Source organism: Hyperoodon ampullatus, assembly GCF_949752795.1.
Source record: "Hyperoodon ampullatus genome assembly, chromosome: 1".
Lineage (NCBI taxonomy): Eukaryota > Metazoa > Chordata > Mammalia > Artiodactyla > Ziphiidae > Hyperoodon > Hyperoodon ampullatus.
Window position 1 is genome coordinate 35,854,628 of NC_136914.1, and position 27,295 is coordinate 35,881,922.

A 27,295-nucleotide genomic window follows, 5' to 3' on the forward strand; every position below is an offset into this window, starting at 1 on the left:
TGTGGGCTGTCTTTATGCTGAAGATCAGCTTGAGGTTTAAACTTAAAGTCTTCTCAGGTCTTTTCTGAGCCTTTTCCTGGGCATGCATGGTCACTTTCTGATTTTGCTTGTATATGCAGTTGTTTTTTAATGTCTTAGTCTTTAGTGTCTTACTCCCAAAAGGGGAAATAGTGAAAAATGCAGCGGTAAAGGGCACCAGCATTTAAAATATCCTGGAAGTCACTTCAGATCGAGAGGGAGGGGCTTGCAACAGTGGGAGGAGGTGCAGTAACAGTGGCTGGCCACCTCTTTGTCTGCACCTCTGTGATCAGAAACAGTAGTGAGCAATCAGAGGAGAGATCCCTAATATTCAGAGGATAGAGTCCTTCTTGCCTACTGTGGCTCCTGCAAACTCTGTGCAAGCTGCTCCAGAAACACATGAACAGCTGCTTGCCACATGGCTGAGGGTGGGCAGCTGCTACTGTACACAGAGCTGAAATTGACCAAAGTCAACTGTAATTTACTGACTAAGTCTTCTGGAAGTTGTAATCCTTCAGCAGACTCCAGAGTTTCAAAATAGTTACATCAGACAGATTCTGTGAGTGCAGTTGTTGTCTATGTGGGGAAACAGGTTCCTTGTGCTTCTACTCCACCATCCTCCCACAATTTTCCAATTAGATTTTAAAGGAGTCCCTTCACTGATACAATTAGCTGAGGTGGCTTATGTGACATTTAGTGTAAAAATACAAAGTCACCTGTTCTTCTTTCAACAGTGATTTATATGGTCATTTTACATATATGGTATTGGTAAACTATAATTTCTAGTAATCATTTTTTGAGTGGTTTTATGTGTGTTTTGTTATTTTTTTTCAGCCTCAGCTAACTGGACAATGGCAGTTGAGTAGGTTTTGAAAAATGTCTGAAGTTTAGTGGACTGCATCTACCTTCTCCCCATCTACCTTTTCCCCATCCTTTACAAAAGAATAAATGGGATGTTTGAGAAGAGAGCTGTATTAAAAGAGTGTTACAAATGGCTTCAGAATCTATGAATGCAAAACAAGCTAGGAATCGCTTCACAAAAGGGAAAAGGCAACAGCACCAGCAAATAAAGAACAGATCTTCACTTGGTGATGGTGATGGAGAAGACTCCTTTATCTTTGAAGCAAATGAAGCTTGGAAAGATTTTCATGGTTCTCTTCTTCAGTTTTATGAAAATGGAGAACTCTGTGATATCACATTGAAGGTGAGACTGTCTTTTTTTCTTTCCTCAACCTCTTCAGTGTATTATATAAAATAAAGGTCTCGGGCTTCCCTGGTGGTGCAGTGGTTGAGAGTCCGCCTGCCGATGCAGGGGACACAGGTTTGTGCCCCGGTCCGGGAAGATATCCCACATGCAGCAGAGCAGCTGGGTCTGTGAGCCATGGCCGCTGAGCCTGCGCATCCGGAGCCTGTGCTCCGCAACGGGAGAGGCCACAACAGTGAGAGGCCCATGTACAGCAAAAAATAATAATAATAAAATAAATAAATAAATAAAAAATAAAGGTTTCTATAACCACACAAAGCACATTTTTGATGCTTTGCTTATTATAGTCAGAATGGTTTTAGTTTCAACCCTTTATTACATTGAAGGGGAAGGGACATAAGGGAGGGTAAGTAAAGGGAGCCTAGCATAAGATAAAATTATTTTACTAATTAAATGTTGATATTCACTATTTCTTAGTTTCACTTCTGAAAGTTCTGGAGCCCTAAAACAACAAATAGTTATTATTTGTGAAATGGATAAATTGCTGTTGACCAGATAAGCTTTTTTTTTTTTTTTTTTTTTTGGCTGCACTGTACGGCTTGCGGGATCTAAGTTCCCTGACCAGGGATCAGACCTGCGCCCTCCTCAGTGAAAGTGTGGAGTCCTAACCACCGGACCGCCGGGGAATTAGCTTTTAACTTGTGAATTAAAAAATCTTGATGTTGGGAATTCCCTAGTGGTCTGGTGGTTAGGACTCCATGCTTCAATTGCAGGGGACATGGGTTTGATCCCTGGTCAGGGAACTAAGATCCTGCATGCTGCCTGGCACAGCCAAAAAGAAAAAGAAAAAAAAAAACAACTTGATGTATTCACTTACTCTTGATGTTGGTTAGAAGTCAGAATTCTTGGTTGTATACGTAGCTGCACTAGTGTTTTACTGTGTGTTCCTATTCTGGTGTAAGCATATCTTGTTTTTCTGCACTTTTTTGCTTTATTGTGTTTCTCAGATAATGTGTTTTTTTGTTTGTTTGTTTGTTTTAAATAAATTGAAGGTTTGTGGCAGCCCTGATTTTTTTAGTCTAAACATAACTTCCTCTCCCGTTGCGGAGCACAGGTTCCGGATGTGCAGGCTCAGCGGCCATGGCTCACGGGCCCAGCCGCTCCGCGGCATATGGGATCCTCCTGGACCGGGGCACGAACCCGTATCCCTTGCATCGGCAGGTGGACTCTCAACCACTGCACCACCAGGGAGGCCCTAAACATAACTTTTATATGCACCGGGAAACCAAAAAATTCATGTGACTTGCTTTATTGAGATATTTGCTTTATTGCAGTGGTCTGGAACTGAATCTGCAGTATCTCCAAGATACGCCTGTAATTTAATCTCTATTTCAATATTACTGTCTTTAAGTGAGATTGTTTATTTTTACCTGATAGTAGAGTGTTTTTTAGACTGGGATGAAAAAGTCTTTAGTAAACTTTGTCTAAGGCCTATACGATCATGTTGCTCTGCTACAAAGAACAGTTTTAATAAAGTTGGAAAATTGATAAAGCAGTGTTGAAGAGCCTGTGTTCTAATTGTTTCTCATAGCTCATTTAAAGTACCTCTTACTATTCTTACCTCTCAGTGTAATATTAAATTCTTTTGAGGATTTATGTGTATACATGCAGCATTTTCCACATGAGATTTGCCACTTTGGGATCTTTTAGATTTTGCTTTCTGCTCCTGATCAGTCAGGTTCTTAGAGCTCAGAGTTGTGGGGATTGAGGACACCCTTAGAGAATCAGATCAGGGACACTCAGCAAAAGTCTGTAAACGGAATGCATAAATTCTGAGTTTTAGGCCCAGAATGTCCAGGAGTATAGTGTTATACTGTAAATAAATGACCTACATTCTCTTTACTTAACTTTTAATTAGGACCTACAAATATGTAAGGACACTAAGATATTGAGAAGAAAACTGTTAAATAATTTTACTAGCTTTATGTGAAATTTAGCCATGTATAAATTTTAATGAAGGAAGACCTAAACTGTAGGTGTAGAACACCTGATCTGTATAGTATATTATGTTTAATCTAATGCCATTGTTCTAATTTTCAACGCAAGTGTGAAATTCAGTGACCCACACTGGATTTGGCAAAAATAAAAATGTAAAATAGATTATTTGAATTTAATAAATTATCAGTTCATCATATCAGTATATGTTGGAAAATAATTAAATAGAATATTATTGATTGTACACATTTTATAATTGGATCTTAGAATAATTTTTACTAGCTACTGCATGTAAACTTTCTTAAGTGAAAAGTAAGGACACAGCCATTTTAGGGCAAGTGATAACTAATCTCATAACTTTTCTTTGTTTATTGGGTACCTTCAGCAATAGGTTGAAGTGAAAACCTCAGAAGAATCTATGGTGGAAACTCAAAATTACTGTGTTTGAAGCAGTGGTAGAAGTCATTTAAGAATGAGAAACTTGGGCCTCCCTGGTGGCGCAGTGGTTGAGAGTCCGCCTGCTGATGCAGGGGATACGGGTTCGTGCCCCGGTCTGGGAGGATCCCATATGCCGCGGAGCGGCTGGGCCTGTGAGCCATGGCCGCTGAGCCTGCGCATCCAGAGCCTGTGCTCCGCAACGGGAGAGGCCACAACAGTGAGAGGCCCGCGTACCGCAAAAAAAAAAAAAAAAAAAAAAGAATGAGAAACTTCACTAATTTAAAGGAGCTCTCATTTTTATTTTTTCAACTGTAAAATTATGATGACGATTAGGTTTTTGTGAGGAATAAGTGAATTGATAATATGTGAAGTCCTTATAACAGTGCTCAGTACATAATAATAAATATTCAGCTGTTAGGATCATTATGTGTACTATTCTTGTTGTTCCAGAAGTATTAGATAATGCTGCTACGGTATATTCTTATCATTAGAAAGAATTGTAGCTTAATCTTTTAGCAGGACTGTTATTGGATTTGTTTCTTAATTCTAATTCAACATTTCTTAAACTTTCAGAATTTAACTGTCACAGAACAACTAAACCAAGTAGGATTATGGGTAGTTTATAATGCTCTGTTCAATACAAACTTCACTTTTTACATTCATGTAACCTTGAGGATTATACTTTGATATATTCATCTCCTTTTTTTATTAGTATACTTCATTAGATAATTATTGCTTTTAGGACAAGAATTTTAGAAAGACAGTTATCAAAACTGGTTTTATTGTTCATATGTAAGACCATTAGTGTGTTTTTAAATTCCAAAGTGAGCACTGATATTGGAAAAACAAACTCATTTAACAGATATTTACTAAGGTCTTACCCTAGTATATGGAGAGTATAAATAAATCTGAATAATATGCTGTACTTGCATTGAGGGAGTTTGAAATTTAGCTGGAGATAGGCACATACACAGCTAACTAAAATACAATTTAGTGATTGTCACTTTATGATATTTTTATGGAAGCATAGGAGAGGATCTGTTAACTATGTCTGAGAGGTGATTGGAAAGGCTTCACATAGGAGATTATATATAATCTTGAGGTCATTCTAGGGAAAGGTAAAACTTGTTTATATATTATTATGTATTTATTAGTGAAAATATTTTAAAACAGTATATCTAGTGGCAGCTCTGAAGTTATGTATGAGGGAAGCTTCTTAAGGGCAACAATTTGGTGGGGAAAAGGCAGAGGGAAATTGTCTTGAAAGGGGTATTGCATAGCTCTCATAATGCTTAAATTATACATCATAGATCAACAAGACTAGCATCTACAAAGATGCTTTTATTTATGCTTTATGTAGTTTGAGGAAATGTCATTATCCTTGTTAAAGATCATAGTTAATTTTACCTCAAGAAGTTGATAGAGATTATTAGAGGAGGACAATCCCTTACATCACCTCTTGATGCCACCACTGATTATGTTTCAGTCATGTTGTTTGGCTTTTTTTTTTTTTTTTTGCAAGTGCACGTTTCTGTGATTTTTTTTAAAAAACAAGTATTTATAGGGTTCTAATGAACACGTTCAAGATTCTAAGTGTTATAATTATTGGCTGTCAAAACTTTCAACTGATCAGGTAATAATAAGTGCTCTGAAAGATTGTAGAGAAACAAAGTGTTTGAACTGCATTATAGTAGTATACTTCCAAGAGGTAGAAATGATAAATTGTCATCCTTATAAATGTAGCAGTTAACTCCTGACCGGAGAGCAGGCATAATCTAATAAAAGAGAAATGATAAAGGAGAAAATGATTTTTTAAAAATATAAATTTGTTTATTTTATTTTTGGCTGTGTTGGGTCTTCGTTGCTGCACGCCGACTTTCTCTAGCTGCAGTGAGTGGAGGCTACTCTTCGTTGTAGCCCCCTGATCTTCCTGGACCAGGGCTTGAACCCATGTCCCCTGATTGGCAGGCAGATTCTTAACCACTGCGCCACCAGGGAAGCCCGAGAAAGTGATTTTGTATTTAACACTTAAGCATTCTGTGTTTGCAAGAGAATAGTTCACGGGATAGCCAGATTTTTTAAAGTACTAAAAATGTCAAAGAAGTAAAAATTAAATCAATTGAAAAATTGTTCAGTTATCAACATATTGAACATTATTTATTGCTTTGGAATTTTGATGAAGAGATTATTCTCAAACACTGCTGATGGATATGTAAATTCATTCCTTGTTTTTCATGGATGGTTTGGCAGTATGTATCAAGAACTGTAAAAAGTTTATATTTATTGACTCATTAATTCTGCTTTTCAGATTTTATCTCAAGGAAGTATTCTGAAATGCTGAAAAAACTTCCTGTTCTAAGATACTGTTTATATTTAAAATATGGAAAAGTTGTCTTAATGGCTGATAGCAGACTAAATAAACTGTGTCACATCCACTGTGTAGAATAAGCATGAAGAGTTGAAAGTTTTCAGAAACTTAGGAAAAGGTGACAAAGTTCAGGACAGTCTATTATGTTTCAAAATGCATGGGAAAAAGTTAAAAGGAAATATGCCAACAGGTTGACAGTATTTGTTGAATTGTGAGTAAATTTTTTCCCTTATATTTTTCTGTACTTTCTTGATTTTACACTGTAAATATATATTGTAGTTGAGGGGAAAAAAGAAAACTTGAAAAGTAAGTGATCTTTAATGCAAGATAATAGATAGGTTCCTTTTGAAAGTCAGGACTGACAATTAAATGGAATTTTTTATATATATATAAATTTATTTATTTATTTATGGCTGCATTGGGTCTTCGTTGCTGCACGCAGGCTTTCTCTAGTTGTGGTGAGCGGGGGCTACTCTTCGTTTTGGTGTGCGGGCTTCTCATTGCAGTGGCTTCTCTTGTTGCGGAGCATGGGCTCTAGGCGCGCAGGATTCAGTAGTTGTGGCTAGTGGGCTCTAGAGCGTAGGCTCAGTAGTTGTGGTGCACGGGCTTAGTTGCTCCGCGGCATGTGGAATCTTCCCAGACCAGGGCTCGAACCCATGTCCCCTGCGTTGGCAGGTGGATTCTTAACCACTGCGCCACCAGGGAAGTTCGTGTTTCATTGTATTTTGATCCCTATTGGCTAATCCATGGACAGTTACTCAAGGTTTGGATTAGCGGTTTGTATTTCAAGCTTTTGTTAAAAAATAAAGGATCATTATGTTAATGTTGATATTCTACATATTTCACTACTTGGGTTAAGCTTGTCATGTTTTCTTTTCCCCGAGCATCTTGAAGTATTCATATGTTCACTTATCAAATAAAAATGTAAATTAGAAAATTCCCTAGTATCAAGGACATGCTGTAGTATTTATATGATTTTAAATGGTATAATAATGTCTAATATTTTGTAGTTTGTGTATTTTTCACCCAGTTTTTTTTTGTTTTTTTTTTTTTTTTTTTTTGCGGTACGCGGGACTCTCACTGTTGTGGCCTCTCCCATTGCGGAGCCCAGGCTCCGGACGCGCAGGCTCAGTGGCCATGGCTCACGGGCCCAGCCGCTCCGCGGCATGTGGGATCTTCCCGGACCAGGGCACAAACCTGTGTCCCCTGCATCGGCAGGCGGACTCTCAACCACTGCGCCAGCAGGGAAGCCCTTTCACCGAGTTTTAAACATCTAGTCTTTAGACTTCGATTTCTTTCATTTTAAAATTTCTGATAAAATATTTTTGGTAATTGATATTTATGTACCAGAGAAGAAAAATTTAGAAATAAACTCTTAAGAACATGAGACTACATAGTGTCAAAGAAAAGTTAATGAATGCATAGAAGCCCAAATTTTTTGATGTTCCTATTTCATATATAAGGCTCAAAGATCTTTTTAAAGTTAAGATGGGTATTTATTTATTTTTACAAAAATGTTAGTTTGCATTAGCCCCACATTCACAAAACTTAGAAAACAATAGAAAATGTCCAGCCATTGTGGAACTCTAACATCCAAGTATTAATTCCTTTATTCCAATCAAAAACAATGTTCCCAGAATTCAGCACAAAACTGAAAACACTGCTGCTACCAGCCATAGTCCATAACAGTAACTTTAAATTGTCCAAGGGGATTAAGGAAGCATTTTAAATCACTGTCACTCCTACCGAAGGATTTTAGGCGACGAGAATTTATTCTCATACAAGAATAAATTTGCATTTTATCATTAAAGAGTATGAGGGCCTTAACTGGGAATTACCAGTTTATAAACTTTCTCCCCAAAATTTGTGAATATATCTGAATGTTAAAATTTTCTTATTTAGAAGATGGGTATTTATTCTAAAAGGGTGCATAAGGGTATGATTTTGTGTGTATGTGTATATTAAATATACACGTTTTAGTTTATTTGAATTAAACGAGTTACAGAGGGACAGAGCCTTATAAACAACATGAAAATAGCTTGAGGGCCATTGATTTGTACAGCTTGGATGAGAAGACATTGTAAAAATGATGTTTATCTGAAAATTGTAGTACTTTCTTTTCTTAAAAAAAAAAACTAAAAAAAAAAAAAAATCCTTGTGTCGAGGGCTGACTTTCAGTAGATTGCAGCGAGGGAGCTCCTCTGCTACCTATAAAACCCCGACCCAGAAGCAGTCATCTACGATGGTTTAGCACCAGTTTCCCAACGAACGTGCAGTGCGTGACAGGTGAGGGGGCAGCCACCTTTCTGGCCACACCTGTAGTACCTTATTTTATATTTCTATTATGTAATAGAGTCTTTGTAAGTTGTTCAATTGAGCTGGTTTACATCATGTGAGATTTACAGATATTTGCATAGAAACTAAATCTCAGTGGTGGCCAGTGCAGATGATCCAAAAAAAAAAAAAAAAAGATATTTTGAGACTATTTTTTAAATGTTTAATATCAGATTTCAGATCCCGTTTTAGGGCTAACGTGAATTTGAGAACATGCCAAGCTTTCTGCTGTAGTATAGTTTACAACTTGAATCTCAGTAGACTCTAAATCCTGCCTTCTAAATTATTTTAACAAAGTAAATATAGTATAACCAACAGAAACAATCATCTTGTACTTGTTGAAATAAGTGATATTCATTCTTCCTCTACATTAGTGAAAAAAGCTGGGTATGGGGCACTTATAAGCAAAACCTTTTATACATTGTAACATTCCTCAGGCCTTTTTCTTTAGGAGTTCTTATTTTAAAATTAGTTCCCAAATAATGAAACACAACTATAAGTGTATTACATAATCAAAATGTTACATGGAAACAGGATAATTGCTAAAACACTACTATCCTATTACTTGTACTCATTGATTATTTAACATAAAGTGCTGGGAAAAACTGGATAAGTCTGTGTTAAAAAGAAGATGAGTAAGAGATACAAACTATAAGTATAAAATAAGGTACAAGGATATATTGTACAACACAGGGAATATAGCCAATGTTTTATAATAACTGTAAATGGAGTATAACCTTTAAAAATTGTGAATCAGTATATTGTACAACTGTAACATAATATTGTACAGAAACTATACATCAATAAAAAAAAAGATATCTGTCTTCTCAGTATCAAAAACTTTCAGATGGAAATAGATTTGTGAAAAACATAAAACTAGAAAAAATACCTGTAAATATTTATGGACTGTTAGAATGATTCCCATTTCAAGCATAGCACCTAAGGCAGAAGTCATAAGGAAAAAGATTGATTGGATTATTTAAAAATCCATAGGGAGTGAATAAAATTTTGAAGCATACTTATAAAAGAGAAGTTTTGAAATGTATATATGACAAATGACTAATATTCTAAATGTCTGAGGAGTTCTTACAAATGAGAAAAAAGTCATAGAAAGAGTTCTTAGAAGAAATAAATGTAGTCCAAAATTTATGAATGATTCAATCATATTAGTAAAAAGTTAACTAAAACAATGAGATATTTCATACATTGAATTGGCAGATTTTTCTTAAGATAACATTCAGAATATGGCACAAATACTGTAAGGGGATCAGAAATGGACAATTTAGTAGTATGTATCCAAATTGTACTTATCCTTTGAAGCAGCATTTCTGTTTTTAGGAATTTATCTTTAGGAAATAATAGAGAATGTAAACAAAGATTCTCCTACAACAAAGTTCACTACTGTGTTTGTAATGGCAGACTATTGGAAGCAATCTAATTTTTCAACAAAGTGGTGAGATTTCAGTGTTCTTTATTACATTTCTATAAAATATCATTTCAAAATGATTTAAATAGGAAATGAAAAAACTTCATTTAAGCTCATAGTAAATACTAACATTGATTTGTTTACTCTGCTTCAATTTTCTCACTGGTAAATTGTGGATAATAATAGTATCATAGGGGCATTGGGACAATCGAGTGAGTTAATATATGAAAAGCACTTAGAATAGAGCCTGACACGATAACTGTAGTTAACAATATTGTGTTGTATATTTGAAAGTTGCTAAGAGAGTAGATCTTAAAAGTTCTCATCAGGGCTTCCCTGGTGGCGCAGTGGTTGAGAGTCCGCCTGCCGATGCAGGGGACACGGGTTTGTGCCCCGTTCTGGGAAGATCCCATATGCCGTGGAGCAGCTAGGCCCGTGAGCCATGGCTGCTGGGCCTGCGCGTCCGGAGCCTGTGCTCCTCAACGGGAGAGGCCACAACAGTGAGAGGCCCGCGTACCGCCAAAAAAAAAAAAACCCCAAAAAACAAAAACAAAGTTCTCATCAGAAAGAAAAAAATTTGTAATTATATGAGGTGATGGATAGCTTACTAAAACTGTGCTAATCGTTTCACAACATATACATATATCAAGTCATAATGCTGCATACCTTAAACTTATACAACATTGTATGTCAATAAAATTGGAAAAAAAGAAGGGACTCTTAGACCAAAAAAAAAGTATAGTGCCTGATACATAGTAAGTGCTAGGTGATGTTTGCTATTAGCCTCATTAATTCACAAAATGCTTCTGAAATGTGAGATAATACAGAAAAATCATAGTTTATGGTATAATACATTATAGATACATGTATAAAAGTTTTGACTCTAACTTGGAAGAAGAAAATTGCCTGACCTTAAGAAATTGGCCTAGATTGAAAGTAAGTGACAAAGGATTACATTGTTAAAACAAATACACTAAACTTGTCTGGAGTTTTTATCCCTGCTATACAGCATGTACTCGATGTGGATCTCAGGCTAATTTTGATATTAAACTGAGTCTCTCTTTGTTTTGTTTTGAACAGGTTGGCTCAAAGCTAATCTCTTGTCACAAACTGGTATTGGCTTGTGTTATTCCCTACTTCAGAGCTATGTTTCTCTCTGAAATGGCTGAAGCCAAGCAAACACTGATTGAGATCAGAGATTTTGATGGTGATGCAATAGAAGACTTGGTAAAGTTTGTCTATTCTTCACGACTCACTTTGACTGTTGACAACGTCCAGCCTCTATTATATGCAGCCTGTATTCTACAGGTTGAACTGGTGGCTAGAGCTTGTTGTGAATACATGAAGTTACATTTTCATCCCTCCAATTGTCTGGCAGTAAGAGCCTTTGCAGAAAGTCACAATCGAATAGACTTAATGGACATGGCGGATCAGTATGCCTGTGAGCATTTTCCTGAAGTGGTGGAGTGTGAAGACTTTGTAAGTGTGTCACCCCAGCATCTCCATAAGCTTTTGTCCTCCAGTGATCTAAATATTGAGAATGAAAAGCAGGTCTATAGTGCAGCCATCAAGTGGCTTCTTGCCAATCCTCAGCATCATTCCAAATGGTTGGATGAAACACTTGCACAGGTAGGGATGAATAAGATTGTGTATAGAAATAAAATGATATGGAAGCAAATCAGCATGTTCCATTTATCATAAAAAGTGTAGATTATCCATTGATGTAATATGATGTGAAAATGGCTTTGACTCTTTCCTACTTACTATACCATTTAAGGATAAGTCTGAATGTGTTTTATTTGAATTAGAAAGATCATTACCTGCTTTTTAACCTGAATATTTAAAAAATCCCTTTGAGATATCATTAGTACAGACCAGTGCTGGAAATTGCTTTAGAACTTGGCACATTGAGCTTCATTCAGATTTTAGAAGGTAAATGAGTTTTAAAAAGAGAACATGCTGCAGTGAAAGTAGAGAATGAACTGTCCAATTGCAACTTAAATTTTATATCTGCAACTATTCACAATCTTAGGTTCGTTTGCCGCTGTTGCCGGTTGATTTTCTTATGGGTGTTGTGGCAAAAGAACAGATTGTCAAACAAAATCTAAAATGTAGAGATTTATTGGATGAAGCAAGAAATTACCACCTTCACTTGAGTAGCAGAGCAGTACCTGACTTTGAATACTCCATTCGGACTACCCCAAGGAAACATACTGCTGGTAATTAAATTACTCATTTTATCAACTCTGCTCTAAGGAATTTTGTTGTATTTGAGGGTTGGTTATGTTTGCCGAAACCTAATTGTAAGATGATTAGTATCTGATTGTCTTAAAGTAATAATTGGCAAGTAAGGTTATATATGAATTCTTACTGTACATGATTTCAGATAGTTTTACCAATAAGCCAGTTTTTTAAAAAACCGTAACAAGACCTATACACTCTGAAGAGCCTGCTGAAATATCTTTTCTTTGGGAGTCTTTTTGATTCTTCTAGGCAGAATTAGATCCTCTGTCATTTTTGCTTAAATGACACTTGCTTTGCACATCTTACTATGTTGCATTGAAATTTATTTGACATGTTTTGAGCCCTTCAGAGACAGGTAGGTATCTTAATAACTTTGTATCCCTGGTACCAAACATGGAGCTTAACACATACTGCATATTTAAATGTTTGTTTTTGCATTTTATCACATCAAAAGAAAGGTACTTAATACATCTAATATAATAGTATAACAGACCACATTAAACTCTTAGAATATAAAGCTCTTATACTTGAGGAGGCATGTAGTTTCGCCTTTATTTGCCATAATTTACAGACTTTCATGTTTTCCTGAGAAAATAGTTTTATGTTCACTTACGTTACTCTTTATAAAGAATATATTTGTGGGATAAGGGAGAATAAATGTGGTCAGTGAATTCTGGAATCAGCACTCTGAACAGAGACCTCCTGTACATCTGCTGTGACCTAATGTGGTTATTAAATAAAGAGATCCGTGGAATAGCCTAAAAACAACAAAAGGCAGTACATGGTAATGAATAGTGGGACTTTATCTAGATAGTATAAAGAAAATTTGAATGTTGTAGATCTGCTTATGAAGAAGTAGTTCTTCTAAATAGTTTAACATGAAAAGGATATTTTTCCCTTTTTTTATAGGTTGATTTCAAGTATTAAATTTTTGAAGCGTAGATTTTTTTAGTTGTGAATCCTGTTTCAAGAAGTCAACGTATTTAATTCTTCAGATTCAGACTTGAATTCAAAGATTTTGGCAGTCTAGGTTATATGCCAAATGTATTAGACCCTTATATACATGATCTCTTACATGATTGCAAGAACTTTATGAAGTAGGTTTTAGTGAAGGATTTGATCCTTATTGTAAGAAAGATGGTGTTATTCCATTTTATGGATGAGGAAACTAAGAATCAGAGAGAGTGAAAGGATGCCCAAGGCTACACAGAACAGTGGAGAAAGGATTTGTGTCGTGATCTTTTTACTTCATTTTAATTTTTTTTCCTTCCATGTCATGTTCCTAGGTGACCTATGTAGCTGAAATATTAGGGTCCACTTAAATAAAATCTAATCAATAATTGGGATTACATTCTGGGATTATAATTCCAGCTGTGCCATAAAGCATCTGTAATTTGAGGCAGATTTCTTAATCTCTGAAGGCGTCAGTTTATAAATAATTTTGACTGCAGGATCTTTAAAGTCTCTTTCAACTTTAAATTTCTCTGAGTTGAAACACTGAATTGGTTGGAAAAGATAGCACAGGCAGTTCTGGTCATTCATGTATGTAGTCATTCAGCAAACATATATTAAGTGCCTACTATGTGCCGGGTTCTGGGTTAGGCATTAGAAATGTAAACACACAGGGCTTCCCTGGTGGCGCAGTGGTTGAGAGTCCGCCTGCCGATGCAGGGGACACAGGTTCGTGCCCCGGTCCGGGAAGATCCCACATGCCGCGGAGCAGCTGGGCCCGTGAGCCATGGCCGCTGAGCCTGCGCGTCCAGAGCCTGTGCTCCGCGACAGGAGAGGCCACAACAGTGAGAGGCCCACATACCGCAAAAAAAAAAAAAAAGAAAGAAAGAAAGAAATGTAAACACACAAATAGACTATAGCCGTTCCTATTTTGAGAGAACTTTCAGTCTGATCTAGGGAAATAGCCATATTATGAATAAGTAAATGCAATAAAGTATTAAAGGTACTTTGATATAATCAAAAGTTATAGTGGGAAGCAAAAAGAGTGGTTATTTTTACTTTGGAAGAGACAGAAAAGGTTTTATAGGGAAAATAACCCCCAGTCTTAGTTTTGAATAATAAATAGATGTTTTTCTGGGTGCCAATAAGAGAAAAGGGTATTCAGTTTATTTTACATTTATTGAACGTTTAGTACACGCCAGGCACTGTGCTCATCTTTATTAGTGCATAAACGCTTAACACACTATCTTAATCTCGCTTAGACTCTGGTGACAGATATCAGCATAATAGATCATTTCGATACTGTATATTACATGAATGAGAGTTACCAAAAGTTGTTATCAGAACATTGAGGAGGATCACTATATGGGTGATGCAGGAGCTTAAACATTAAGGGAAAGAGAGGGAGAAAATCGCATTGGACAGTGCAAGGCCTTTATGCTCTACTAAGGCTTTATCTTGTAGAGCAGTGGTTCTCATAGTGTGAAGCAAGTGGTGTCCTCTTGACCAGCAGCATGAGCGTTCACTTGGGAAGTTTTTAAAAATTCAAAATTTTGCACCTACCGCAAACCCACTGAATCAAACTCTTGGTTGGGGAGGGGTCAGGCCCAGCAATCTGTGTTTTATAAAATAGCTCCTCTGGTGATTCTGAATCAGAATAAAGTTTTTTTTTTCTTTTTTTTAATTTGGCTGAGTCGGGTCTTAGTTGTAGCACATGGGATCTTTGTTGAGGCATGCAGGATCTTTTAGTTGCAGCATGTGTGATCTAGTTCCCTGACCAGGGTTCTAACCTGGGCCCCCTGCATTGGGAGCATGGAGTCTTAACCACTGTGCCACCAGGGAAGTCCCCAGAATAAAGTTTTGATTTGTTAAGAAAAATTGTGGTAAAATACATATACCATAAAAATTGCCATTTTAATCATTTTTAAATGTACAATTCAGTGGCATTCAGTAAAAATTTTAAGAACTACTGATACAGGTAATGAAAAGCTGTTGAAAGAGCCTTTTAATTAGATTATTCAGTTGACAGTCTGAAAGCAAAAGAGTACTAAGTGATAAGAGAGAACAAGATTTTGCAGTAATAGCTGATGAGGGCCTGAACTAACAGTGGCTGTGGGAATAGCGAGGGAGAGAAAGGATACCTCAGGGAAGGACAAAGTTGTTTAGGTGGGTGAGGAAGGGGAGATCTTTTATGTTGGGTTTGAGGTGCCTCTGGGACATCAAGTGGAAATGTGGCTTAGAAATGCAGATTGGAAGGCATTATGATACAGATGGAATTTTAAGTAAAGGGATTGAACTTTTCCTGTGTAAGCATGAAGTATGTGAGAAGTAGGCTGAGAATGAAACAGAAAACATACAAAAGACAGAAATAATAGAGAAAAGGAGACTTTGATATTATGGAAATCAAGAGTTAAGGAGTTTCCAAAAAAACTAGGGTGATCAGTATATCAAATGTTGTAATTGTATTCAGTCAGAAATTAACTTTATGAGTTTGTTGGATTTTGTCATGACCTTACTAGCAACAGCAGTTATTCAGGGTGGGTGAGGATCTCAACTGTATTATAGTGAAATGTTAACAAGCTGAGATAACTGATGTATTCTATTCTTTGAAAAGTTCAAATGAGGGGGAAAAAAGAAAATTAGATTTTTAGTGGTATAATGACATTAAATGCTATCCAAATAACTTTTTTTCCCCATTAATCAAAATTTTGAGTTCGTAAGTTTTTTTCCACACTTATCTTTTTTTTTTTTTTTTTTTCAGTTAGGGGGAATTTCCTGGCAGTCCAGTGGTTAGAACTCCATGCTCTCACTGCCATGGGCCTGGGTTCAATCCCTGGTCAGGGAACTAACATCCCACAAGCCGTGTGGTATGGCCAAAAAATAAAAAATAAAAATAAAATTAGCTGTAAAAAGAAAAAAGGGGAGCTGTGATTTTAACCTCTATTTTGTGACTTTACCCTCTATTTTGTGACTTTACCTTTAGGTGTGCTATTTTGTGTAGGTGGTCGAGGTGGATCAGGTGACCCCTTTCGCAGTATCGAATGCTATTCTATCAACAAAAACAGTTGGTTCTTTGGACCAGAAATGAACAGTCGAAGGCGACACGTGGGTGTAATCTCAGTGGAAGGTGGGTCTGCTTTTGTGTTAAATCACATCGTGTCACCACAATGATCTTTCAAATATTTGAACTTTGAGAATTTCTTTCTATAAGAAAATTCCTACATTATAAAGTATGTTTCAATATATCAGATTATTTGATGAATGTTTACTTGTTTTATGCCCATAGATACTCAGTGTACAATCTCTTGCATATAGATGCTTAACAGGAGATGAGTATTAAGGAAAAGGGAGTTAAACTATTCTGAGTTATATTTACAAAATAACCAAACTAAAAAAAAATATTTATTGAACCCAAATAATAAATATATATTAACTTTTTTCTATACCTAATTATTATTATTGAAATGAGGTTTTTTTACCTGGTTACTAAAAATGAATTAATTGCAGAACCATGGATAAATTGTTAGGAGAATTAAAAAGTCACTTTTCTTCCAATTATAAAAGTATAAATGCTTTGGGGGGAAATATGAAAACATATTTAATAAAAAACAAAAATCATCTGTAACCCAGACACCTAAATAGTTACAGTTACCATTTTGGTATGTTAATAGTTCCAATTTTTATTTGTTTCATTTAGAATGGTTTGATATATTAAGAGTTTTATATTTTCTTTATACAAGAGCATTTTTTCATTTTATTAAACATTCTTTGCAAGGATGATTAGTGATATCATCTACTAAGTAATAAAAAGTTGGGAAAACTAAGGGCAGGATAATGTTTGAACATTTAAATAACTTGTAAAACAGCATGTTTCAGGCATCTTATTAAGCAGAAGCTTACATTTATTTTCATTTGACTAAAGTGACTTGATCATAATGTTGAACAGAAGAAGATTTGTTGAAAGTTAATTTATTGTGCTATTTTAATTATATATTGATTATATATAAGTTTATTTATTTGGAAACAAATGAAAATACTTCTCTACTTGACAGGTAAAGTGTATGCAGTGGGTGGACATGATGGAAATGAACATTTAGGTAGTATGGAGATGTTTGATCCTCTCACTAATAAATGGATGATGAAGGCATCAATGAACACAAAGAGGTAGATGAGCATGGACATTTATTTTGATTTGTTGGTGGAAAATAAAGAAAGCTTCCTATAACTGAAAGGGCTAATTTTTTACTCTGCATTTTTAGAAACTTTAAATACCTTCCTAAACACATTTTGTTAAAGCATCCAATGTGATGCTTCATTATCACTTTTAAAATTTTCCTGAAAATTAAGAATAGAATCATGTCTTTGAGTATGATAATGATTGTCATAGTTTTGACTCATACCTGAGCATTTATTTAACTTTTTATTTTGAAATAATTTAAAATTTTCAGAAAAGTTTCAAAAATAGTTGCGTTCCTATGTACTAGTGGTGCTCAACTGAAGATAATTTTGCAAATGGGCATACACTGACATCTAGTTTTCTATTCTTGATGAATTTAACATAGTATTTTTAACTGAGTTTTCTTGTGTGTTAGAAGTATGAAAAATTAGATGGAAATGTGAAGAGAGTTCGGCTGAAAAGAGATTTTTGGCCTTTTTTTCACTCATGAGGAGAAAGAATCTTAGTGGGAAAAACCTAGCCTTAAAATACACTACTTATCTATAAATGACATTTTAATACTTTAGTAGGGCTTGATTTATGCTACATGGTAACCACAAACAGTTTAAATTCTAACACATGAATTAAAATGGGGGAGAAAATCCTTAAGTACATTTTTAATCTTTATACTCTTGCCTCTTTATCATGCTAAGCTGGTTTTTAGCTGAGAATTGAGTGAAACTTGTCTAACAAAATAGCAGTTGAATTTCTTTGATCTTCTAAAATATACCCTGAGCACTACAGTAGCTTTCCAACTCTATAAAAAATAATAGAACTGCATTTATTTTCTCATGTTATTTGTTTTTATAATTTGTATCCCCCCAAATCATTGTTTCAGTGTGTATTCCAAAATAATATTCACATGTTAAATATCTGGTTTTCTGGTTTTCCCCCCTTTTCTTTTTCATCTTTTCACTAAAATGGATACTGATGTTTGTTCAAGGTATGGTTTTATTGAAACCCATCATCCTAACAGAGCATCTCTAGGGGTTGATTTATTTATTCAGCAAATACTGGTTAAATGCCCATTACAAGATATACCAAGTGCTGAAGATACAGCAATAAATAAGACAGTCAGGGTCCCTACCTCCATAGAGCTTACATTCTAAAAGGCAAGATAGAAATAAAGACATAATTACAAGGGTAATAATGCTAGCACCAGCGAAAGTAAAGAATGCTCGAGACTGGAGTCCCATTTAACCTAAGGTCTGAAGGAACAAAAGAATTTAGACTCATTAAGTGGTGGGTGGTGTAAGGTTGGTGGATGGAAAGAGATGAAGAGCCTTTGAAAATCTGGAGATGAATGAGAGCAGAGAGCTTGAAAGAAGTCCCATGTGGCTGACAGATCAAAGGGGATAGTGTCAACAGATACAGCTGAAATAGCAGGCAAAAAATAAGGACCTTTCAAGTTTGCCAAGATTTTTTAATCTGGTGTGCTTTGAAATACACACACACATTTTTTTTTTTTTGATAGCAGGGGAGTGATAGAATCAGATTTCTCTTTCCAAAGATCCTCTGCTATGAAATGGAGAATGTATTTGAGGAAGACCAGAGTGAAAACAGTCTGGGAAACCAAAAGGGTTATTGTAATATTTTTAGTCAAAGAAATAACGGTGGCTTGGACTAAAGTGGTAGAAGTTGAGATAGAGGAAAGAGGACATATTTGAGAGAGAGTTCAGAAGTGTACAATCAACAAGATTTTATGATAATTAGATGTGGGAGGTAAAAAAAACAATAAGGTAAGGCTAAGATGATCCTTAAGTTTCTGGCTTAAACAACTGGATTTGGATAGTGGTGTGACTTTCTGCATTAGGAAAAGCAAGATGGTGTACGGGATAAAGTTTTTGTTTGTCTTCTAATGGGTATATTAGTTTTCTCTTGCTGTGTAACCAATTATGACAAACTTAGAAGCTTAGAACAACATCCATTAATTAGTTCACAGTTCCATAGGTCAGAAGTCGAGCAACTTTAACTGAGTTTTCCACTTAGGCTCCACAAGACCAAAATCAAGGTGTAGGCTGTAGGCTCTAATGGAGGCTCTGGGGAAGAAACTACTTCCAAGTTCATTTAGGTTATTGATAGGATGCAGTTCTTTGTGATTGAAGGACTGAGTTTCTTGTTTTTACTGGCTGTAGGCCAGGGATCACTCTCAGCTCCTAGAAGCCATTCTGAGGTCCTTTCCAAATGCTCCCCTCAATCTTCAAACTAGCAGCGACTTGCAGAATCCACCACGTTCTTTGAGTTTCTGACCTGTCATCTGCTACCAGCTGGAGAAACCTCTGCTTTTATAGGGCTTACGTGGTTAGATTAAACTCATTCAGGTAATCTCCACTTTGCCATGTAATATAGCATAATCATAGGAGTAAAACCAGAGGGTGAATGTTGTGGAGGAAGACATCTTAAAATCTGCCTAGCACAGGGAGGTAGACAGTAAGTTTCACTTCAGGTTAAAGTTAAGGTTGAAGATCCAGACACACAGATTTGAAGCTGTATATATGTCTGGAAATACATATTAGAGTTATAAATCCATGGAAAGAATGAAATTGCCTACAGAGAGAGTATAGGGTGATAAGAGGCCTTAGGGAACTTCATAATTCAGTGACAGAATAGAGAAGAAGGCACTGGTAAAGGAAGCTGAAAAGTACCAGCCAGAGATGTAATGGAGGAGGAAACTCAAACATGTGATGTCACAAAAATCAAGAGAGTTTTGAGGAGTAAGAAATAATCAATAGTGTCTTATGGTCTTGTGGTTTAGGGGGTGGAGGGAGGGGGGAATTATATGGTATACTCACTTCTGCCATGATATAACACTCATATATTCTAGAGTGTACACACATGTGTTCACCCACACCTGAAAGTGTTTATAACCACAGTATTTTGTAAGTCATTGCTTTATACTCAAGGGAAAAGAAGTTAAGGACACAAAATGAATGACAACATTATCCTTAAGAATTCTTTCCTAGGATACTCTTTTGGTAAACTGAGAGTTAGAATCTCAGTAGAGCAGCAGCTCTCTCCAGAAATAAGAATAGCTAATACACAGCACTGAATATGGGCTAGTCACTGTTCTTGGTGCATTACCTGTATTGACAAATTAATATCAGTTGTGTCTACTGCTTTCTCAGATGGGTGACAGATGAAGAAGCAAGGTAGTAAAGGTTTAAACAATACACATTATCCAAAGTATATACCAAGTCAGTGACAGATAAATTTTAGAGTAGTTCAACTTTTGATTGCTGCAGTGTGTTTTTTAAGAAATTGGTATAATTTTTTTTTCAGTCACCATTATGATGAATTAGCTTTTAACATGGGCTAAGTCTTTTCTGTTCCAAGATAAATAGATGCACTTCAGAAGTTAAGCAATGTGATATAAAGCTTGTAATATAAAATTGATGTTCTTTTGTGTGATGTAATGAAACACTGCAACAAAATGTGCTCTGCAATTACATGAATTTAGTAATGAGGTTGACTTCTGATCCTCTGTAGCAGACCATCTCTGTCAATTCATCAGTCTCTTAATTATGCAACTGAGTGTTTTACTAACTGAATGTTTTGGACTCCATTTATAGTATTTTGTTGGGTTTTCCTTTATTATTTCATTTAAGTTTAAAGTAACCTGTGTAGGCTATGCATTATAAAACTCCAGAGGGCACTGTTCACATAGACTTGCACAATTTGGCAACCCTGTAGCCATCTATTCAGAAGCTTTGATAAATCTAAAAATAACGGTAATAAACGTCACATTGATGTTTAATGTGATAAATGGGTACATTAGCACAATTATTTTGCTACCTTTTTTCTGGAAACAAATGGAATGCTGAAGTGTCTTTTATTGTTTTTGCAGGCGAGGAATTGCCTTGGCCTCCTTGGGAGGCCCAATTTATGCAATTGGAGGGTTAGATGACAACACTTGCTTCAACGATGTTGAGAGATATGACATAGAATCTGATCAGTGGAGTACAGTGGCACCAATGAATACTCCCCGTGGAGGAGTTGGCTCTGTGGCTCTTGTGGTAAGTTATGTGGCAGCTTGCTCACTGGATTGCATTGCATCACATCCCTAACCAAATAAGGAAAGGTCTGATGTATTCATATTTCCAGTATGCAGATATTGATTACACACCAGATTATTTCATAAAATACTGCTCTCTTGCACATTCTGGTCTACCATTAGGACAGCATGTAAATCAATTCAAAATCTAATGTCTTGTGTTTTTTTTTTCTTTCTTTATTTAGAACCATGTTTATGCAGTAGGTGGCAATGATGGAGTAGCTTCTCTATCTAGTGTGGAGAGGTATGATCCACATCTCGATAAATGGATAGAAGTTAAAGAAATGGGTCAGCGAAGAGCAGGCAATGGAGTTAGTGAGCTCCATGGTTGCTTATATGTTGTTGGTGAGTGGATGATATTTCTCTAGTGTAATGTTTTACAGGACATACAATGATAGTGTCAGTAACACAAATTACATTGCATTTAGGCCCAAGTGGAATCAGTCCTAAGATTTGCTTTTGAATTCTTAAGATTCATATTCAAGCTTCTTTGTTTACATCTTCATCTTTCATGTTTAAAACTCTACCTCCATATTTTTACTTTACTTTTTTTGTCTTCATTTCAAGGGAATTGTGTTGACTAAGCAAACCAATAGGTATTTCATATGCATGATGGCAGTTAGTGTCTCTGTATTGCTTTTTTTCTTTTTTTTTTTTTTGTGGTACGCGGGCCTCTCACTGCTGTGGCCTCTCCCGTTGTGGAGCACAGGCTCCAGACACACAGGCTCAGCGACCATGGCTCACGGGCCCAGCCGCTCCACGGCATGTGGGATCTTCCCGGACCGGGGCACGAACCCGCGTCCCCTGCATCGGCAGGCGGACTCTCAACCACTGCGCCACCAGGGAAACCCTGTATTGCTTTTTGACTTACTATATAATAGAGTTGGAGGGGAATAGCCAAAGCAATCTTGAGAAAGAAAAATGGAGGAAAAGCGGAGCTGCAGGAATCAGGCTCCTAGACTTCAGACTATACTACAAAACTACAGTAATCAAGACAGTATGGTACTGGCACAAAAATAGAAATACAGATCAATGGAACAGAATTGAAAGCCCAGAGATAAACTCACGCACATATGGTCACCTTATCTTTGATAAAGGAGGCAAGAATATACAATGGAGAAAAGACAGCCTCTTCAATAAGTGGTGCTGGGAAAACTGGACAGCTACATGTAAAAGAATGAAATTAGAACACTCCCTAACACCATACACAAAAATAAATTCAAAATGGATTAAAGACCTAAATGTAAGGCCAAATGCTATTAAACTCTTAGAGGAAAACATAGAACACTCCATGACATAAATCACAGCAAAATCCTTTTTGGGGCTTCCCTGGTGGCGCAGTGGTTGAGAGTCTGCCTGCTGATGCAGGGGACACGGGTTTGTGCCCTGGTCCAGGAAGATCCCACATGCTGCGGAGCGGCTGGGCCCATGAGCCATGGCCGCTGAGCCTGCACGTCCGGAGCCTGTGCTCCTCAATGGGAGAGGCCACAACAGTGAGAGGCCCGCGTACCGCAAAAAAAAAAAAAAGAAAAAAAAAAAAGATCCTTTTTGACCCACCTCCTAGAGAAATGGAAATAAAAGCAAAAATAAACAACTGAGACCTAATGAAACTTAAAAGGTTTTGCACAGCAAAGGAAACCATAAACAAGACCAAAAGACAACCCTCAGAATGGGAGAAAATATTTGCAAATGAAGCAACTGACAAAGGATTAATCTCCAAAATTTACAAGCAGCTCATGCAGCTCAGTATCAAAAAAGCAAACAACCCAATCCAAAAATGGGCAGAAGACCTAAATAGACATTTCTCCAAAGAAGATATACAGATTGCCAACAAACACATGAAAGAATGCTCAACATCATTAATCATTAGAGAAATGCAAATCAAAACTACAATGAGATATCATCTCACACTGGTCAGAATGGCCATCATCAAAACATCTACAAACAAAATAAATGCTGGAGAGGTTGTGGAGAAAAGGGAACTCTCATACACTGTTGGTGGGAATGTGAATTGGTACAGCCACTATGGAGAACAGTATGGAGGTTCCTTAAAAAACTAAAAATAGAACTACCATATGACCCAGCAATCCCACTACTGGGCGTATACCCTGAGAAAACCATAGTTGAGAAAACCATAGTTCAAAAAGAATCATGTACCACAGTGTTCATTGCAGCTGTATTTAAAATAGCCAGGACGTGGAAGCAACCTAAGTGTCCATCAACAGATGAATGGATAAAGAAGATGTGGCACATATATACAATGGAATATTACCCAGCCATAAAAAGAAATGAAATTGAGTTATTTGTAGTGAGGTGAATGGACCTAGAGTCAGTTATACAGAGTGAAGTAAGTCAGAAAGAGGAAAAGAAATACCGTATGCTAACACATATATATGGAATATAAAGGAAAAAAAATGTCATGAAGAACCTAGGGGTAAGACAGGAATAAAGACACAGACCTACTAGAGAATGGACTTGATACGGGGAGGGGGAAGGGTAAGCTGTGACAAAGAGAGTGGCATGGACATATATACACTACCAAACGTAAAATAGATAGCTAGTGGGAAGCAGCCGCATAGCACAGAGAGATCAGCTCGGTGCTTTGTGACCACCTAGAGGGGTGAGATAGGGAGGGTGGGAGGGAGGGAGACGCAAGAGGGAAGAGAGATGGGAACATATGTATATGTATAACTGATTCACTTTGTTATAAAGCAAAAACACACCATTGTAAAGCAATTATACTCCAATAAAGATGTTAAAAAAAAAACTTAGAGTTCTTGATAAGAGAGTGGGATATTGTTAGCACTTAAACATCTACAAGTAATAGAAGTAATACTATTTCAGTGCTTATGTGTATTAAAGAAGAGAAATAACATAATTTTTTACCTTTTCAGTCTAGCCTGATCATCACAGCAGCTCTTTGAGGTAGTGAGAGACTGAGAGAGTGAATAATATTGTCACAGGCCTAAATAAGTTGACAAGGCTGGAATTTGAAGCAGGGTCTGTGAGAACCCAGCATTCTTACACTACATCATTGCTACCTCTCTCAGCTCCCTGTCTAGCAAGGGCATTGACATATGTTATATCTCAACAGGAGTATCATTGTTGCTGTTACTTGTTAAATCTTCTGGGCACTTACAGTAGAACAGACATGGTAAAAATAAGACTGACTCAGGTTGAACCTTAAAATAAAAACCCTCTTGGTCATTCAAGTCCTACTTAAAACAGGTACAACTGATTTGAATAAGAAAACTTTGAAGGTAACTGTATGTACAGGAAGCTAATTGCATCCTCCCTTTTCTGTTCCTCTGCTTTGAGTTCTTTGTTCAAAATTTATATGCATTAGCTAGGGAAATGATAGGGAGCCCATGAAAAAGAGGACCATGAAAAATATAACTACCCTGTATTAAAAACTTAATCTCTTCTACCTTAGCATTAGCAGTAATTAAAAGTAGAGCCTTTGTTATAGTGAAAAATGTTTTTTTATCATGGTTGTGGTGGTGATAACACTATTACATTTGTTAAAAGTCACTGAATTATGAACTAAGATCAGTGAATTTTATTTTTTAATTAATTAATTAAGTCTTGGCTGTGTTGATTCTTTGTTGCTGTGCACAGGCTTCCACTAGTTGTGTCTAGCGGGGGCTACTCTTTGTTGTGGTGCGCAGGCTTCTCATTGCTGTGGCTTCTTTTCTTGTGGAGCACAGGCTCTAGGCATGTGGGCTTCAGTAGTTGTGGCACACGGGCTCAGTAGTTGTGGCTCGCGGGCTCTAGAGTGCAGGCTCAGTAGTTGTGACTCATGGCCTTAGTTGCTCCACGGCATGTGGGATCTTCCCGGACCAGGGCTCGAACCTGTGTCCCCTGCATTGGCAGGCAGATTCTTAACCACTGCACCACTGGGGAAGTCCTGATCAGTGAATTTTTACCTCAGTTGATTTAATAAAATTAAACCCATTAGAGAAGTTAACTTTGTTGATTTTTTTTTTTTAACCTGACCTTGTTTCTAAATAGACCGTCATAATATCAACACTTCTGTCCTCAGGAAAATAGGTTTAGTCATCAGGGAGACCTATTACTCATGTAGACTGAGATGGAGCCTAAAAAGAGACACATATATTTTTAAAGGAAAGAGCACTGTTAAAATAGCAGTCTCTGTGTTTAACAGTCAGGAACATAATAAGTAACATTGTTAAGATGATTTATAGAGAGGACTGTCGGCATCTAGAATAGGTAGCATGAAGATGTAGTTTTGGCAAAAATTGGTAACAATTGAGTCATAGTCCACCATCTCTGTAATTATGATTACGATTATAATACTAAGGGAAACAGTTGGAAAACTGACTTATATCTAAGTGAGTCAAGTGACTTAGTGTAGTTTATTCTCTTCTCAAGCCTTCTTACCGTTTAAAAATCTAATATATACATGTACACACAGAGAGAAGGAATCTCAGTACTTTCTTCCTTGTCTCTAGGAAGCTAAGGGAAAATTATATGAATGTCCGTGGGGTTTTTTTTCTCCTAAATTATCTGCTTAAATATAGGGACTTTAGTTTCTCTCACTTTAAGATTTTTAATCCTAATATTGAGGAAAATACTATTTAAATTATCTTGAATTGTAGTAAATGTATAATAGGAGTTGGTAGTAGTGACAGATGTTGGGTTTTCTAAAATGTTTTGAAAAGATTGATTTGTTGAAGCTATTGAATTGAAATTTAATGGTTAATTTCTATGAAACATAATGCTATTTTAAAAATCTTTCTTTATATAGGTGGTTTTGATGATAATTCTCCTCTGAGTTCAGTTGAGCGGTATGATCCTCGAAACAACAAGTGGGATTATGTAGCAGCCCTTACCACTCCCAGAGGTGGAGTGGGGATCGCAACAGTGATGGGCAAAATCTTTGCAGTTGGTGGTCATAATGGCAATGCATACTTAAATACAGTAGAAGCATTTGATCCAGTGCTGAATAGGTAATTTTTATTTCCTTTACACCTTAATGGGATCTTCTGGTAACAGATTATCCCAGAGTGCTAAAATGCTGCTACATGTAGTTAATAGAAAACTTTGGGGATAGCTTACTATCTTTCAAAACCAGTCCCATAATAGGGATTTTTTGTTTTGTCTTTTGAGTAAAGTAAATCATGATTTGTTTTAAAGTAACATCCTTTCTCCTCTATCTTTTCAGGTGGGAACTTGTTGGATCTGTGTCTCACTGCAGAGCTGGAGCAGGTGTAGCTGTGTGTGCCTGTTTAACTAGCCAAATTCGAGATGTAGGTCATGGATCCAGTAATGTGGTTGACTGTATGTGACTTGAGTTCCAGCCACCAACAATTTAATAACATCTCATAGGCAAGAAAGACTACCAGTATTTTGTAATGGCCACCTTTGAACAGTTTTAACTACTACTAGAGTCTCATTTAAATGTAAACTGTTGTATTGTGACTAAGTGCAACTTTTGAAATGGTAGCTGAAACTACTAGTAATAAAGTTGATACTTCCCACTTTAACAAATAATGAAGTAGGGAAGGAAGACACTCTAACCTGAAACCATATCTCCTCCAAAAAAAATGTGTTTAAAGGAGTGCCAAAACCTTGAAATTCCTTTTTTTTTAAAGTGTGGATGAATCAAAATGTAAAATGAAGTCATAAAATGAAGGCAGTGGATTTTTCCTAGAGGGGAGATTGGAACCTATTCATCAACACAAGGATATCAGGACACATAACAGACCTGCTCCATTTGAAGATCTTTTCTACTTGGTGCTGATGAATTTATGCCTTGCTTTTTTCTAGGTGTTGAGTTTTCAATTCCTTGGATATTTACAGAAATAGGAAAAATGTTTCATCTTTCTGAGTGCCCTTTGGTTGTGTTTTCAGAAGCTTATAGGAATGCTGTAGGAAGCCCTTAATTTCAGTTTGAATTGTTAGGACACCAAAAGATCTAACTGAACTAATTCCTTCTGAACGAACCTGCAGTTTTATTTTTTCATTGCATGCCGAAAGGATTTTTTTCATAATCAAAAATTGGACCAGAGGGGATATTAGAGGAGAAG

At 36.5% G+C, this 27,295-nt stretch overlaps 1 protein-coding gene across 3 annotated transcripts; it reads left to right on the plus strand.

The window, feature by feature from the left end:
* Window positions 1-1,009: 1,009 nt before the first annotated feature.
* Window positions 1,010-26,554, plus strand: KLHL8 (kelch like family member 8; the record flags this gene model as incomplete). 3 transcript variants are annotated; one of them, XM_079706693.1, is made up of 9 exons in its annotated part: window positions 1,010-1,222; window positions 10,864-11,412; window positions 11,816-12,002; window positions 15,962-16,105; window positions 17,031-17,142; window positions 21,039-21,207; window positions 21,431-21,590; window positions 26,014-26,215; window positions 26,431-26,554. In XM_079706693.1, the coding sequence occupies 9 exons, from the start codon at window positions 1,010-1,012 to the stop codon at window positions 26,552-26,554; spliced, it is 1,860 nt and encodes a 619-aa protein (XP_079562819.1). The 3 variants fall into 3 exon arrangements, with proteins under 3 accessions (XP_079562819.1, XP_079562820.1, XP_079562821.1); XM_079706694.1 differs by having other exon boundaries at window positions 11,092-11,412; XM_079706695.1 differs by lacking the exon at window positions 10,864-11,412.
* Between the last annotated feature and the right edge of the window lie 741 nt (window positions 26,555-27,295).